The sequence below is a fragment of the Cavia porcellus genome, unplaced genomic scaffold (assembly GCF_034190915.1).
Source record: "Cavia porcellus strain 051 isolate PalLab524CR breed Dunkin Hartley unplaced genomic scaffold, mCavPor4.1 scaffold_12, whole genome shotgun sequence".
NCBI classification, from domain to species: domain Eukaryota; kingdom Metazoa; phylum Chordata; class Mammalia; order Rodentia; family Caviidae; genus Cavia; species Cavia porcellus.
The window spans coordinates 38,713,138-38,730,673 of NW_026947495.1; the positions used below are offsets into that span (position 1 = coordinate 38,713,138).

The window sequence follows — 17,536 nt, forward strand, 5'->3', positions numbered from 1 at the left end:
CCTTCCTTTACCTCTTTTATTCCTTCTATTGAAACGAATGCTTGCCTTGTGTGTGTTATCAATGCTACCCTTTCCCATGGATCTTAAGCCCTCTTTTCCTCAGTGGCTTTGTGTCAGCCCTACCTTTGTGATTCTGTTTGATGGCTCTACGCTATAATAGGAGTCTCTGTCTTTTGTTATTTCATTTGCTTCATTCTTTTTTTATTAGTCTTAGTGTATGCTATTTTGTATTTCTCCTTTTCCTCCCAAATCCTAAGTTTCTTAAGAAGAAAACAGGTAAAGGAAGAACACTTTAAATCAGAGCCTGATTATTTCTTTAAAGTGATAGAGCTGATACTGTGACTGGTCCATAGTTTCCGGTTTGGCTAGAGGGTTAGGTGATATTGCTGGATCCAGGGGGAGGGTGTCACTTAGGCTGAAAGAACTTATCATCTCCTGCACTTTGGGGAATGAAGTCTTGTATAACAGAGAGCTAATAACTATAACAGAGAGCTAATGATTATTCTCAGTAATCAGTTCCTCTTCATTGACAGAGAATTAATGATTGTTTTCAGTAATCAGTTTTGCTTCTAAGTTCGCCTCAGAGAGTCTGAAATAATCCCACAGAGTGACTTTAAAGATCTGTGTAGAAAATTTAGTTTTTTGAAAGATTTTCCTATTTCTTTGTGGGTAAAGATGGAAGAAAGATCATTCAAATCATTGGCAACTTCTTGTCACAGTCTTAGAGGTTGTTATTGGATTACTTCTTGCTCTTTTTGGGATAGTCTATTTTACTTTCATTAACATCCTTCCTGTGCTTATCTTCTAAACATCCATGTGGGACCACTGCTTTGTCTTCCATGGTAGATGTTCTTTCAGGCTGGGCAACAGTTGTTGGGTAACAGGTCAGATGTATTAATAGGTAGGCCATATGGTTCATAGACATTTTGCTCTCAACAACTTGATAAGAATTCTGGTGGTATGATTTTTGCTTTTAATTTTAACTATGAAAGTGTAAGAACCATCTGCTGTTATTTTTTGTATGTAATCCTGGTAAGTTATTAATTTTAGTTACACTGCTCCTATGCAATTAATGTGTATGGAGGCTTCATGGTAATACGGGCACAATTTCATTTTCAGTGGTAGTGAATGTCAGATGCATATACCATCAGATTCCCTTCATAAATTGCAGCAGACTTGCATACATGCAGTTAGGTCTTGGGCAGTATGTGGCTTCTCTTTTAGCTGATTAAATACTTTAGTTGTAGTCCACTTGATTGCCTGGGAGGAGTATGGAGCAAAACAAATATGGTCATGTGATAGTGGTGCCGGGGTGGGAATGGGACTGCTTTAATTAACATCATGGGAGCCCAGGAAGGAGGATAAATCTGAGATCTGAAGGATGATAAGGAGACAGCCAAGTGAAGATCAGTGAAAGTTTCAAGGGGGAGAATTTTGAAAGGAAAGAAGAAGTAAGAGCAAAGCTCTGAGTAAGAATTAAAAATGGTAGAGGAGGAAGTCTATGGGGTACACTCCCTAGTGAGCAGGAGGAGAGTGTAGGGAACTTAGGGTACAGTCAGTAGCACTTGAAGGGTTGCAAAGAGAGATATGATCTGACTTTCAGTTTTAGACTGCTTGTTTTGGTTTACTGAGTTGAAGTGGATTGTTAGGAACAAGAAGGGGAACAGGGGAATAATCAGGAGGATCTTGCTGTTGTGCAGAACAGATTGGTGAATGGGTTGGGAATGTAGCTCAGTGGTAGAGTGCTTGCTTAGCATATGTGAGGTCCTGGAGTCAGTTTGCAGCACCAAAAAATTTTTCTTTAACAAAGATATTGATGGAGAAATGATGTGCTGAGGTTGTGTGGTGTAGTGGTAAGAAGAGATAGATGTTTGGATGTATTTTGGATATGGAATCTGTGTACATGGTGAATGATGCTTAGGTTTTCAGTCTGATTATCTAGGTGATTAGTAGTACTGGTTGTACTTAGATATGGAAGGTGTGGTGGGTCTGTTTTGGCCAGTTAAGTTGTGGATCGTTAATGGACACCCACGTATGTATGTCTAGTAGGCACAGGAATCTGAAAGTTCTATGAGAGATGAAGGCTGGAACATTCATTTAAAGTATACGAAGATCAAGAATGTCAACAAAAAAGTGACTTAGGTCTGGATCCTGGATACATCATCATTTAGAAATCTGAAAGAGATTCCAGCAAAGGACACTGATGGAGGTACCAGAGAAGTTAGTGAGAACCATGTGCCATCTAGACATCTGGAAAGGAAAGGTCTCTCCCAAGGGTGGTGAATGGTGACCTCATCAACTGCTCATACCTAGATTGTATAGCAATGAAACCTGAGAAGTTTGTTCTGGAGCTGTAAATTCAGTGAGGTCTGGCTGGGCCCAGTGCTGTCAATGGAACTTTCAGCCACAGTGAGTTCAGAAGTGAAGCAACTTGTTTCCTTGGAGGTCATGAGGAGGAGGCATCCTTCAAGTCTCTAGCAAGGTTTGTGAGATTTTCAGACCATTACTAAAGCAGCAAAGATGAACTTGTGTGTGTGTGTGTGTGTGTGTGTGTGTGTGTGTGTGTGGTTTTTTAAAGTTATTGTAATAATAGCAATTGTATAGAGAGCTGGTACAAGTCAGTTCTCTGAAAATATTCAGTAACTAAATTCTAATCTCTTCTAAGGCTTAAGGACCACCTAAAATAAACACGTATAACTAAGTGAAGACACATGTAAAAAATGTTTACATTTTAAACTAATACTTAACATGTTAATTCTGAAAAGTTAAGTCTCAAATCACTTATGAAATGTCGTCTTTTCTTAGTGTAAATGCAGTCATATGACTTGAAGGCAGCTTCTGTTTGGGGGTTAACTGTTAGCTTTTGATCATGGAAAAGTACTGTATTATCTGTCACTTGATAGATGACATTATTTAAAGAAGTACAGTAAATTCTTGTTTTCTACCTTTGTTAAAGTCAACGTATAATATACTGCAGTAAACATCTTAAATTGAAGGGCAAAACTGGAGAATGCTACTTTTTTGTGCCATGCACTAAAGATTTTTATTTATTTGCTTGTTTATTTGTTTATTTTGAGACAGTCTCATTGTGTATGCTATGCTGGCCTTGAGCTCACTATATAGAACAGGTTGGCCTCAAACTTGTGGTGATCCTCCTGCTTCAGCCTTCTAAGTGCTAGGATTTCAAGCATGTTTCACCATGCACTATGGTTCATTAAAGTAATTTTTTCTTTTTCTTTTGGTATGGGGAATTAACCCAGTGCCTCTTTACTGAGCTGTATCTGCAGGCTATCTATTTATCTGTTGTTTCTTTTTTTAATTTTAAAAAGCAAAACAGAAAAAAAAAGATAGAAATAATAAAGAATTTTTAAAAAAAACAGTAAGAAATCAACACTAGTTAGGGGCTTCCAATAAAGATGGTGGATAGATAAGAGCAGAATACAGACGTTCCCTGAGACAGACAACTCAGATGCCAAAATAACACATTGTGGGCAGTCCCGGACAAAAGGAGATGGATCTTCTCGACTCAGGAAGAAACTAAAGTGAAAAGAACCAGTTAAACATGCAGTCCCAGGGCTACTATTGAGGCAGCTCTGTGCTCTCACACACCCAAATTCCTGCCTCTTCAACTCGCTGGAACCTCAGTCACACTGAAGTACAGTCACACTGAAGTTGAAGGTGGGCATGCCCGTCGGAGAACAGAGCTGGCAAGGGACCTGCATTGACCTGTGGTGAGTGCACTGCGTGATCATGAAAGGAAAAATTTCTTAAAAATAACAAGGAAACAAGCAGTAACAATACAAAGGCTACAAGACAACAAGAGGATCTATAACTTAAGAATAAAGAATGTGAAAGAAGAAGCAGGGGTACAAACAAAGGAACTACAAAGGCTATTCACAGAAATAGTTAAGGAAAACTTCCCAAGCATGGGAAAGGAAATGATACTCATTTGTATGAGGCATACAGAACTCCAGCCACCTACAATCAAAACAGAGCTACCCCCAGGCATATAATAATCAAAATCCCAGAAATTCCATATAAGAACAGAATATTAAAAGCCATCAGAGAAAAGAAACAGATCATCTATAAAGGAAAACCCATCAAAATCATGGCAGACTTCTCCACACAGACCATCAAATCAAGAAGAGATTGGAGTGAAGTGTTCTAAGCCCTGAAAGAAAATAACCTCCAACCCAGATTGATGTACCCTGAAAAACTGTCTCTAGAAATTAATGGAGAAACAAGATGCTTGCAAGACAAAGAGGAACTGGAGGAATTTACAACCAACCACCAATTCAACTCCACAGAGAATACTGAAGGACATTCTAGAAAGAGAGAGAAAAGTACTAGGATTTCAGGAACAGTGGCAGAGAAGCCTCAATGAATGGAGCAGAAAACAGAATGAAGAAGACAAGCAGACAACTAATGGCAGAAAATGAGCACAACAGAAATGAGGCAGAGAAGGTTGGCTATAGTCTCTAATATAGATAGCCTGGATACACTAAAAAAAATAAAGAAAGAAAGAAAAAAAGAAAAAGAAAAAAAAGTGAAACACAGGCAGGGTAGATCAGGAAGTAGGATCCATCGAGATGCTCTTTATAGGAAATATAATTAACCTAAAAAAGGGTTTATGGACCAAAAATCAAATATGAGAAAACAATGCTCTATGTGACAGGGAACCAGAGAGTAATAGGGGCAACTTGAGCAGTATTTGTGAATAGGTTGGAAAGACAGGCTTTAATAGGTAAAGGAATACAACTAGAGATCAAGTCCACGAGGGAGAAGGTTCGGAACCACCTAGGTAAATAGCAGGTTGCTCCCCAATCTAAAAACTGAGGGTGCTGGTTAGACCTAAAAATGCACAGTGCACCCTGGGGGAGTGAAAGGGGAGGAATAGTCTTACAAAAAACGGCAGAAGATATTGTTAATAGTGTATCAGGGTTGAAAACCCACATTACTCGCACCGTTCTGCTTAGATTGATTTTATTCTGTCCCAGTTTGTCTACTTGCACTAGATCTGAGGGCACAGACAGCTATCCCAAAAATAACAGCATATAGTACAGTAATCATCTTATTTCCTATTAACTTAATCTGGAGCCCTGTATAATTTGTACTGTTTTATCATGACTGATCTTAGTTAAATCTGGTTTGTTTGATTGCTGTTTGGTATCGACAGATTTTATTCACAACTGTTATGACTGATAGTATCAAGTCTGAGAATATAGGCAGCTACACTGAAGATGACAAGATTCACTATGATACCCATTATGGTTTGATTATTGCCTGTTTTTGAAGTTTTACATTATCTACAAAGTTTTGTTTTTATTAATATTGTTATGTACTGCTATATTCAATTATACTATGCTGATGATGTAGACGATTTTATTGATGATAACAAGAGACAACACAGTAACCACTGTAGAACTCCTTGTTCAGTGGTTTTATATGTCTTTTTCATTTCATGTGTTTATAGGGCTATGTTTTGTTATGTCTTGCTTTGTTTTGTTTCTCCCTGTAATATAGAAAGGATAGAAATACATGTTAAGACTCATGCATGCCTAGAACCTATAAACAGTTTATAAGAACTGATCTTACAACACATGATAAAATGAACAAATACTTCGAAGAAAAAGAGACATTGCAGTGCCCAGTGCTGATCTCTTAATGTCAGAATGTGAAATTCAGCAATACTATTATTCTTTGTTCAGAGTGATTTTAGCCTGCTATGGTTTGTTTAATCTCAACATAAATGAAGATATGGATAACTGCATGTATATTTAAGGGTATAGGATTGATAACTGTATTACAAAGTTTTTGTTGGATAGTTGAACAGAACTGTTTGCAGTCTTGCTGTTTAAATCCCCATTTTGTATGTTTCACTTTTGTATCTTGAACAACTGTTTGTAAGAGGACAATATGTAATCATCAACTAGTGATTTCTTACTGCTTATTTTTTCTCTGAAAGTATGTATTATTTCTACCTGTTTTCTGTTTTGTTTAGTCTTTCTTTAAATAAAATTTAAAAAAAGAGAAATCAACAATAATTAATATATTACATATTGTTATCTTAGAAGTAGTTGTTCAGGTTACAAGATCTAGGCATAAAAAATGATCAAACAATCAAACAAGGACAGCACAAACTGTCCTTTTTGATGAACTGAGAATTAGTAGTATAGTTATCTATCTTGCACACATACACATAAGTACATTTATAATACATAATCTTTTCCTTTGTTTTGTTTTGTCTTTCTCTTATCCCAGTTGTTCTTTCCTTCTAAACATTTAAAAAATTTTTTTAAAATTTTATTTTGTTTTTAAGAGAGCAAGAGGCAGTATGGTAACCATTGTTGATCACCTTGTATTTTGTTTTTACATTATGTACTATGTCTATCCTTTTGATTTGACTGACTCTGTTCTGTTATGGCACATTTGATTTTACTCTCTTCAAAAAAAAGTAATAAGAACTGTGGGAGTAATAAAACCCAAAATGTGTAATTGTCATTGTACAAAATATAGGAAAAGAAAGTGCTCTAAAGGATATAACTGCATGTATATTTAAGCGTATAAGATAGATAACCATATTACTGAGTTTTGTTGGATCATTGAACAAAACTGTTTGCAGTCTCACTGTTTGAAAGTCCACTTTATATGCTTTAATTTTGTAACTTGAACAACTATTTCTAAGATGACAATATGTAATCTATTAACTAGTGATTTCCTACTATTCATTTTTTCTGAAATTCTGTATAACTTGTACCCTTTTTCTGTTTTTTTCTTTTTCTCCTTAAATAAAATTTAAAAAAATTTTATTGTGAAAGTAGTAAAAATACAACAGAACAAGACAGAACAAAGCCAGTCGAGACAATGCATTGAAATTGGAACAGAACTTCACAGTAGGATACTGGGATGATAGTAATAGGTACTATGCTATATCTTGTTGTCTTCACAATAGTTGTCTAGTCAATTAGGTGTAGTGAAATCAAATCAAAAACAGAATACTATAAAACTAATCGATAGTATTGAATAGAGCAAAAGAAACATAACAAAATAAAACAGTGAAGACAACCTTTGCCTTCAAACAGACGATGGAAGGAAATCCCCCATATTTTCTATATTGCATATGGTCATGATGCAGAGACATCTATCTCCAGAAGCTACGTAGCTACGTGTGTGTGTGTGTGTGTGTGTGTGTGTGTGTGTGTGAGTGTGGGGGTGTGTGTGTTGGATCTTCAGCCTGCGTGCCTGTAGGCTCACAGGAGTTGCTGGTTCTCCTCCTGGCCATGCAGGGAGCAGGGAGCACTTACCATGAGGGCAGGCGAATAAGCTGCCTAAGTCCCACCATGGCTGGATCTCAGGAGCACTGGTTCTCCTCTTGGCCCATGCCAGGAGTGCTTTTGAGCACTTACTTTCCCTTTCATTATTACAATATCCACTGTACATTTTGGATCTTATTACTTTTTCAGTTTATTATTATTATTTTTAACACAAGAGTGACAACACAATGTTTATAAATGTGAGTATGATTTATTTCACTTATGAGTATAGTGTCAAGTTGCTTCCATTTACCTATAAAAGCCTCAAAATTGAATTTTATTTATTTTAAAAATTTTGAGACATGGTCTCTTGCTAAGTCTCCAGGGTGGGCTTGAATTTGAGATCTGTCTGCTTCAGCCTAGAGTGCTGAGATTACAAATATATACCACCACTTCTCAACTTCCTGCAGTGTTAAGTACATTTTCTTTGAAAGCCAAAACAAGATTGCACTGTAAACAAGATGATTTATTTATTTTTTTGGTAACTCTCATGAGGTTTAGAGAAATGGTGGTTATTTAATGATTTATTTATTTCTGGAAATCAAACTCAGGACCTCACACTTGACAGGCAGGTGCTGTGCCACTGAACTAAATCCCCAGCCCAAAATGGTGGGTTTTAAAATAAGCAAAGCTGCCTTCACTTTCCAGAAGTTTTGATGAATGCTACATACTCAGGCAAACTCTGTAAATGTTATTCTCACCTTTTACCCTACTGACAATTGAATTTTGTAGACGAAATTAATAGGGATGAGAGCTGGCAATGGGTTGTGTTGAGAAATATTTATTTGGTTTACTGCAAAAGGAAACAAAACTGGTAGTAAAACATTAGAAAATGTTTCCTTTCTATAAGTTTAGCAAAATGATCCTGGTTCTGCTGCTATGCATTAAAACAGAGTTTTATGGTACCTGAAAATTCTGCATTTTTCTAACACCAAACTGAAAGTAGGTCATTTACCTGGTTTGCTGAATCCCATTTTCAAGAACTAATATTGAAGCCTTAGGCCTAAGGCATGGCACTTTACCACCATTCCACTCTGCTCGTAGTGGTAAATGAGTAAACCAGTAAGCCAGCCTGACAGCTCTGTGCTTACTGTGTGTGAAGGTTATGGGATGTAACAAGCCGCGTGCTTGGCTCCCTCGTGAGCAGTTATCTTTTCAGGGAGTCAGCCTGTCCTTGGGTTATTCTCGTTTGCTGGTGTTTGAAGCTGCTTATAGAAAGTGAGGGGCAAAATGAAGGAGGCTTTTTGATCTCCTTTCCTCCCTTGTCTTCCCTCCTGTCTTCTGCTATTTGGGGAAAGGAAGCTGAAAGACCTCCTGGTGGGACTGCAGGAGTGCGCAGGGGCTCACTGCATGCCTGCGTAGTGCTGGTCCAGAGGAGGTGCCTTTTGGACCTGTGTCTTACCTATCCGCCTCCTGCAGCCCTCAGCCCTGCCTGGCATGAAAACACTTAATAACGCCTTACTGGATGTTGATTGATTACCAGGGCTCACATAGCACTGTCGTAAAGGTTTCTTCTTTTTCTCCTTCTTTTCTTCTTCTTCTTCTTCTTTACTGTTTTTCTTTCTAGAATTGCCTGTGATGCAGCATCAAACCAGATTCCAAGATCCCATTTGTGTGTGTGTGTGTGTGTGTGTGTGTGTGTGTGTGTGTGTGTAAGGGATCTCTTGTTTTGCTGCACAGAAGGGCCTCTTTTGTCTCAGAAGCCTTAAATACTTGAATTGTTTGTGACAAAAAGCCATAGTACTGTCTATTAAGAGCAGCTTTTAGAACCTGTTCTTGTTTTCCCATTAAATAAAACCCAAGCGTATGACCTTGGCTGGCAGCGCTCTACATGAACTGGTTTCTGATTTCCTTGCTGACTTCACCTTTAGCACCTTCCTGTGTTTTAAACACACCAGGCCTTTTGCTTCCTGTTTATACTTCTGCCTGGAATGTTCTTCCACGTCTCATCCCGAACCTCTATCTTTCTGATTCTTTTCAAGATTGACCTGGTGGGGACTTATTCAGCAAAATCTTCTTTGTCTGATCTGTCATCCCTTTGTCCCTTCATTTTATACCTGGGCACTTTCCATTTCCCCATGTTTGCTTTCTTGCTTATTAGCTCTTTGTTCCATTCACTTGAACAATTCTCAAGGGCAGGACATTTTCTTGTTTGTTTGTCAACCCGTCCCGTGTAAGCTCTCGACTAATACATATTCAAATAAATGAATGAACTGTCAGTTTACCTTGCATCAAAAAGAGATTCAAATTTAAGATTATATTTTTTTCTCTCAGATTCTTGGCCCACAATATGCATACACACAGTGCATATGTGGTTCATACTGCGAAAGTTCCCTAGGAAGATAAGGAACTGCTTTTGAAGAATAGGGCTGGTGATTTAGTGCCTGTGGTCTAACTACTAACATTCATGCTTTTTATTCCTCAACTTCTAATGTGTTCTCTCCACCCATTTCTTTCTTTTGTCTGTCTTTTTCAGCAAGGGAAGCCATATGTCTTTGACAGAGTGCTGCCGCCCAATACTACCCAAGAGCAGGTTTACAATGCGTGTGCGAAGCAAATTGTCAAAGGTAAGTGCTATTTCTTTATTTCCTCCTGGGCCTTTCAGAGTAATGGAAAACATTAAGTGATATTTGCAGCCCAGGAATCAATGTGCCTTGACTGTAAGCAGGGGCCTACTAATTAGAAACTGAATTACAGCCTTGCTTTGGCCTTGATTTGCTGAGATGTCAGTCAAGTTGTTCAGTCTCTTGCTACCTCCTTTCTTTATTTATTTTGATGCCTTTTTGGTAGAGTTTTTCTATCCCTTTAAAAGCTTAAAAGCAGTGGTAAGCTGTGGTCATACTGCTTCTGTAATGGTTTGAAAATACTACAGGTATTGTGTTTTTTTTTCATATGAAGGAGATGCTCCAGTTGTACATTTTTAGCTGATTTATTTTGTGCATGTCTCCTTTTTTATGACTATCTCTCTAAAAGAATGCGAAATGCGAAAAATACTTGCCATCAAGGAATTTTCTGTCATAAAATCACGTCAGCTTGCTGATTATTGAGCTATTCTTGCTCATCAGCATTCCTTAATTATCGCCCCCATCTACCCCTCTCCCAGCCATCCTACCCAGATCTTGACATTTGTTCCTCCAAACAGGTAGCCTCAAGCCTGCATTTGTGCCTCAGAGATTGGTTCTTTTCTCTGGGACTGACCTTGGCCCTGGAGGATTTGTGTCAAAACAGCAGGGAGCTGAAGCAATTTACACATTGTTCTACCTTGCCCTTTCAAAGCAGGGGCAGGTTGGCACTTGCCTTGGCAGAGCCTGCCATCTGGACAGAGCTGGGAGCCATCTTTGGCTCTTTGACTTTTCATCATCACATCCTTGCCATCTAATTTGAATGCTGTGCCAGTTGTGGTTTGAATTGTCATGATGCTGCCACTTCGGTAGATAGTTTTGGACTTAAAAAGCCAAAGAGACAAACACAAGCAGAAAATACTCTGCTGTTTTAGATTTGCTGGTTGTTAGAGACTAAGCTGACTAACCTAACTATTTGAAATTCATGGAAATCAGCCCTGGGTCCATCTGGTAGATTAATTCTGACCCTGGCCACCTGTGTGGGAGACTCATGTCAGTATGTAATGTTCCTTGCTGAGATGTAAGGTTGTTCACATTCTTGTTGCAGACAATCAATTAAATTTGAAGGTCTTCCAGTGAGATTATGCTTGAAAGCTGAAGGAAAAAATTATGCCTGAATTTGAGCTCCTTTTTGTCTTCTCTTTACTCTTTTGCTTCTCTTTTTATTTAAGCATATTTTCTTTCTTTTTATAGCCTTTCTTCTTCATTTGTTCCTACTCAGCCCTCCTTCTTCTGTAATGCTGGATTCATTCATATTTTACTAAAGTAAGATTAATCATAAATGTGCCACGTTTCCTTTTTTCTCTCCTCTTTTATTATCAGAAGCAAATAGTATTTACCACATGCAGTGCTAAGCATGAAGGCCATTTAAATACATCCCACCCATGCTAAATGCACTTAATTAGGAGTGACTGCATTCCATGAAGAAAACCTTGTGATTAACAAACAATAATAACATCTTTGAGTCTTTATTCACTAGATATTGGGGCCCCTTTTAATGTTTGGATTTTTCTAAGGGATGAAATTACTGTTCCATCCCATTAAGGTATGTATTTTTAATGTTTTTTGTGTATTTGTTTAAAAATAATTTAAAAGAAATAGGCAGTCCCCAGGAATATCTTGTGAAGATAGGACCTAATTCTGGTTACCTCGATTCCCTACGTATATAGTAAGCCATAAAGAAAACTACTTAGGATAAAATCAGGCTCTGACATGATATGATAAATAGGCATTTCTAGGGCACCATAAATATAACATGAGCATACTCATTTGATAGCAGTAAAGAATACCTTATTAGCCATTGAAAAAAAGTGGTTAGGTTGTGATGAGGTCTAGATTGGAGTTTTAAAAATATCCACCAAAGCTAGAGTGAGGAATGAGGCATATATTTCTGCATCCACATGTAAAATATAGATATAAAAGCAAGACACCCTCGGAGTGCATTACCAAGTAATGCTGAGGTAGCTTAGCCCCGAGGAGCTCTTCCCAAGTCAGGACTAGGAGGTGGTGCTTTTTTTCCCTGGAAGTTGAGACTCAAATCAATTAATTAATCTTGAAGGTTACCCCTGATATATGGTAATGTGATGAACTGGTGAGTTTTCCTTCCCAAGTTTGTCCAAACCCCTAATGATTTTGAGGATATTAAAGATTCCCTTTAACTGGAGTTTTGTTCTCTATAACTTCACTTCCTTTTTAGTATTTCAGATTGTAGAGTCCTGGCATCATCATCACTCCTTTCTTGATATGTTTTCAAATGCCGCTTGAGAGCACACAGAATTCTGCACTTTTTTTTTTTTGTCTTTTTCCTTTTTATCGGTACCAGGGATCGAACTCATGACTGCCTGCTTGCAAGGCAGGTGCTTATGTCTCTGAGCTAAATCCCCAGCCCCGAATTCTGCACTTCTTTAAGAACAGGTTGTAGCCTTGTGAGTACCAGCACAACTAAATAGCAAGGCTCCTGTGAAAAACCTAGGAATTAAACACCATGGTTACTGGATGCTCTTGCTGAAGTCCTGGTAAATGTGACCCAGTCTGTGGAAGCCATGTAAGCACTTGCCTTCCAAGTTAACTAGAAGTGAACTATCCAGATGTTAGAGAAGGTAGTTTCTGGTGTTCTGAGCTTTTTGAACTTCATTCATTATTTCTGCAAATAATATTAAGCACTACCCATGTGGTAACCCCGCCAGGAACTGGAATCACCAAGACACAAAGCTGTCTGCAAGAAACTTTTGAGTATTGGGAAAGAGGCAAATGCATACCTACACATAGGAATTCTGTACTTTAAGATGGGTATGTGGAAAATGCTAGAGCGATGCAGAAGAATGCCACTCTGTACTGAATTTTGATGAGTGGGGAGGGGAGAGGGTGTGGAGAATGAAGGAAGTCTTCTTGGCTTGGTTAGACCCTGAGTAGCCTAGACTATAGCGGGGCTATTCAAGCAGAGAGAATAGCAAAAGTGTAAATCACAAATTATGTGGTGTGCTGGAGCAGTGTAGAGTGGCAGAGGTTGCAGAGCAGCATGATGGTGACTGAGGCTGCAAAATTTAGGCTGGATCTGAGTTTGGTGGAAATCCATGGACTTTGTCTTGTAGGTATGGTGGGCTCAAAAGTTTTAAGCTTAAGGTGATATACTCAGATGTATTTTATTATCTATCTGTGTGACTCGAGAAGAATATACCTTAAAAATATTCTTTATCATGTGCACCCTATGTACGTTATGTCTAACTGCATCTTAAATCTTAACTTTATGAGGTGTGATCGTTATTAATATCATTAAACTAAAGAGGACTTGGACACTCAGAGAGTTGAAGTAACCTGGCCACAGCCTGGCTTGGCTAACTAATTCTTGGCTAACTAACTCTCAACTAGCCTGGCTTACTTTCCTGGTGGGTCCACATGAGCTTTTGAAAACAATCAGAAAGTAATTATTTTATCAGTTGATCCTTTTCTATCAGGCCATATGAATGTATTGAAAAAGAGGCATGGGTGGAGCATAAAGGGAAAAGAATGGTGGCTGTGGTCCCAGAGCTCCGTGGGCCTTGCAGCCTGCCCATCCTGAGGTGTGCACCTGCCAGGGCACAGGGACTGCGTGCAGCCTTCTTTGCTGGATGGATTGCATCCATTTTCTGCTGCCATGGACAGTGGGAGTGGTGTGGATGGCTGGTGAGACGCTTGGGGTCAGCTGCTGTGGTCAGATATCCCGGTGCTCCGACAGGCCACTGTGTTGCCTGGAGCAGTGGTAAGAGGCTGCAGCAGCCTCCTCAGGAGGATTGATGTGGCGAGTTTGGAACCCAGCATGCACCCTATGCTTCTGAATGCTGCAGGAGGAGACAGTGAGAAATTTCAAGTATCCTCTGTTCTCTCTGCTCTCTTGGCACCTTCAGTGAGAGCTCTCTGGGTTTTGCCTGGCTGCTGATGGACATGGGTCGGGTTTATGGGGTGCAGGGATCTGTATGGTGCAAGTTTAGATAACATTACACTAGACCCCATTACAAAGAAAGTTCTGTCAGGCAGAATGTGGCCAGCGTGTAGAAAGTCATTCTGTTTCAGCAGAGACTGTGAAACAAATGCACTCCTCGGCCCAGGAACTGTGTGTCTTTCGATGTGATGAAAGTCCTTTCTGTGGGCCATGTGGGGGAAGGTGGGGCTGTGCAGCTCTGTGCAGTGCTGAGCACAGGTCCTTGGCTTCCCTGATCCCCCCTCTCCTGTAGCCCCAGGGCGACTCCCCCTGCCTCTCCTCACCACTGAAAATAAAGCAGACTGTAAAAGCAAGTTCCCAGAATCTGGAGTTGAAAGAAAATAGAAAACCTTGGGTTCAAAGAGCTGTATCTTTTCTTTAATGTTATCTTCTCTTTCAGCACTGAGGGCCGCATCAGCTGTGCGCAGCCTTGAATGTGAGAGGCTCTCCAACAATGTGTTAATTGTAGCGCGATTGTGAATACTATAAAGGCCAACTGCAGTTTGTTCTAATGGGGTTTTATATTGTTCTCTCTCTCTCTTTTTTTTTGTGATAAATTTTGAAAGAAAGTAAGCAAGCAGTTTCGCTGACTGTTGACACTGCCATGAAAAATGGATTCTCTGAGTACACACCAGCACTTTATTCCTAAATAAAGCAATGCTGCCACTGGGCTCTCAGCTTCATAAATGTGACCCAGGGGTTTCAGGAGCAGCCGCCAAAAAGCAGTCAGTAGGACTGTACATTGTACTTGGTGGGAGTGGACAGAGGGGTGGCCTCATTCAGATTGGCTGCTGCGCTTCTTGCCAGGCGACTAACAGTGGCCCGAGGTCCTTATCAAGGGGGCCTGGGCTCTGCACTATAGCCTTTAGAGTGGGGCAGGGTGCTCACTGCCACTTCCCTGGGGCCTCCTGGGGGAATGAGCACTTGTAGGATGGATAGTGGGGGTCATGCGGCCAGATCTCAGTCCTGGCATCTTTTATTTATGTCTTTTTAAGAAACAGTCTCGCTATGCAGCTCAGGCTGGCTTTGAGCTCACTTTGTAGCCTAGGCTGGTCTCTAAATTGCAACTTCCTGCATCAGCCTCCCAAGTGCAGGGATTACAGGCATGAGCACCACCATGCGCAGCTTGAAGTGAAGATAGAATTTCAGACCTTGAAGACAGGATTGTAGCTAGTGAACAGGAAAGGAAAGATCTTTTAAAAATAACAAGGAATCAGGAAATAACAGTTCAACAACTGCAAGACGATGCAAAGAAAAACAACATAATATTAATAGGGATTAATGAAAAAGAAAGGGACAACAAAAAGGATGTCAAGAGGATATTTAGAGAAGTAATAGCTGAAAATTTCCCGAACATGAGATCAGAAACCGACATCAGGTTCAGTGAAGCCTATAGAACTCCAAATAGTCAATAATCACCATCCCAGAAATCCAACACAAGAATAGATTATTAAAAGCTGTCAGAGAGAAAAGACAGATCACTTATAAAGGAAAACCTATCAGAATCACAGCAGACTTCTCAGCACAAACAATAAAGTCAAGAAGAGCATGGAGTGAAGTATTCTAGATCCTAAAGCAAAATGATTTCCAACCTAGACTGATGTACCCTGCAAAACTATCATTCAAAATCGATGGTGAAATACGATACTTCCATGACAAAGAACAGCTGAAGAACTTCATGAACACCAAGCCAACCCTGCAAAAAATATTGAGAGACAGTTTAGATACACAAAGGAAAAAACCACTAAGCAAAGCAGATAATTAAACAGAACAGAAAGATAAAGATGCAACAGCAGAGAGATAACATGTCAACAATAAACCAGCGTATAACAGTTATAACCATTAATGTAAATGGTCTCAATGCACCAATCAAAAGAGTTTTGGAATTTTTAATGTTATCTTAGCATCTGGTCCTGGGCCACAAAGCCCTTCATACTCAGGTTAAAATACAGAAACTGCTGAGTGTGGCATACACACTTTTAATCCCAGCACTGGGACCCTGGAACAGGAGAATTTTAAATTCTAATCCAGTCTCAGTGATTTAGTGAGACCAAATCGCAGCCCCCCCCCCCCCCCCCCAAATGACAAAGAAGACTGTAGGGGCTGAGATTTTAGCCCAGCAGCATAAGTGCCTGCCTGGCAAGCATGAGGTTGTGAGTTTGATACCCAGTACCAAACAAAAACAAAACCAACCATCCTCAAAGAATTCTGGGGTGATAGCTCAGTGCAGAGACGTTGGGTTCAATCCCGATGATTGGGGAGGAGCTATTAAAAAAAATCCAAATAAATGAAGAAGGCCTGTGTAGTTTGTGGGGAGCTGTTTAATTTCTAATAAATGAAAGTTTAGTATTAACCAGCATCTCAATTGTCTAGAGTTGTTCTTGTTATTAATATACAAAGTGAAAACCCCAACCAAAGGAGGGGACCTCTTTTCTTTCGGCCTCTTAAAGCAAATCACCTGTGCGGTTAGTATAGAGACACTCTGTTCACTGTGCTCTGGCCCTGTCTTCAGGCCCCAGGAATCTTTTCTCTAAACAAATTGGCATTTTCATGGAAACCAAAGCATGAACCTCTAGCCCTGACATTGACTTCTTCAGTTTTTGCTTTCTGCTGTTACCAGGGAAAATGTTTATGGGGGAACATTCTCCGTCCCTTCCCCCTCCTTCTTTTTTTCTTCTCCCTTCCTCCCTCCCCTCTTCCTCTTTTGAGATAGCTTGATGCAACCTGTGAGGGCTGCTAGGATTAAAAGCACAAAAAACGAAAATCCTCTTTATTTCCTGATCCCAGTTCACACTCCAACAACCTCAGATCAATATAATGTATATTTAAACAGTTTAAAGAATGCTATAAAGCAAAACAGAAACAAACAAGCATATTAAAATTCAGAGGCTTCCTCCCTCTGTCATCCCAAATGTGAAATGAATGGACAGAGCTGATTGCTTGGCTTGTGCTTCTTGCATAATCCTAAGAGGACACCTCCATGTGAGACTCCTCTTCTAGCCCTCACTGCTCCTGTACTTGAAGACTTTCTATTCTGCTGCAGGATGGCAGGTTGGCATATTAATTATGCATTGTTTCCTTTTCCATGATGCTTGTGTGTATATAGGAGGAAGATAGAAAGGAGTATATTGTAATCACCTCTGCTGCTTTGAAAGAATCTCCACTGATAATACTCAGTTCTGCAGCAGAAAACATGGCTCTGCATGCTTTCTCGTACCCCTCTGTGAAACGGAAGCTGGTCTGCCCTGTGTGTGGTTTTGCACAGTGTGCTCATTGTGTAATTAAGAGAAATTCCTCATGCTGACGGGCCTGGGCCACCTTACTTACTGACACTGAAATACAGAGGCATTAAAATTAAGTCAAGGCTCTACTGGTTTCTGAGGTGACTGGATTGTTCCTGTGGGGCTCAGTTTACAGTGAGGGGCCTCGTCCCTCCTCCGTTCTAGTTGAGGCTGTTCTGAGGGAGCTATGTTGAGGGCCCCATGAGAAATCTCCCCAAAGGGCTGGCCTGGTCAGGGTTTGGCTGACCCTGATGATTCGTCAGGTAGACATTCTAATTTAACCTCACGTTAGAAACAGAATTTGGGTAATGTTCCCCGCCCCCAACTTTTCTCAAGTGATCAATGTATAGGAGACTCAAGTAT

At 39.8% G+C, this 17,536-nt stretch overlaps 1 protein-coding gene across 2 annotated transcripts in view; it reads left to right on the forward strand.

Moving 5' to 3' along the window:
• Kif5c (kinesin family member 5C) overlaps positions 1–17,536 on the forward strand; it is a 162,924-nt gene that overhangs the window by 48,469 nt on the left and 96,919 nt on the right. For both annotated transcript variants that reach the window (XM_005007702.4, XM_003478704.5), the window contains exon 2: positions 9,790–9,880. In XM_005007702.4, coding sequence (XP_005007759.1) covers positions 9,790–9,880 — 91 coding nt within the window. The remainder of the gene's footprint in view (positions 1–9,789; positions 9,881–17,536) is intronic.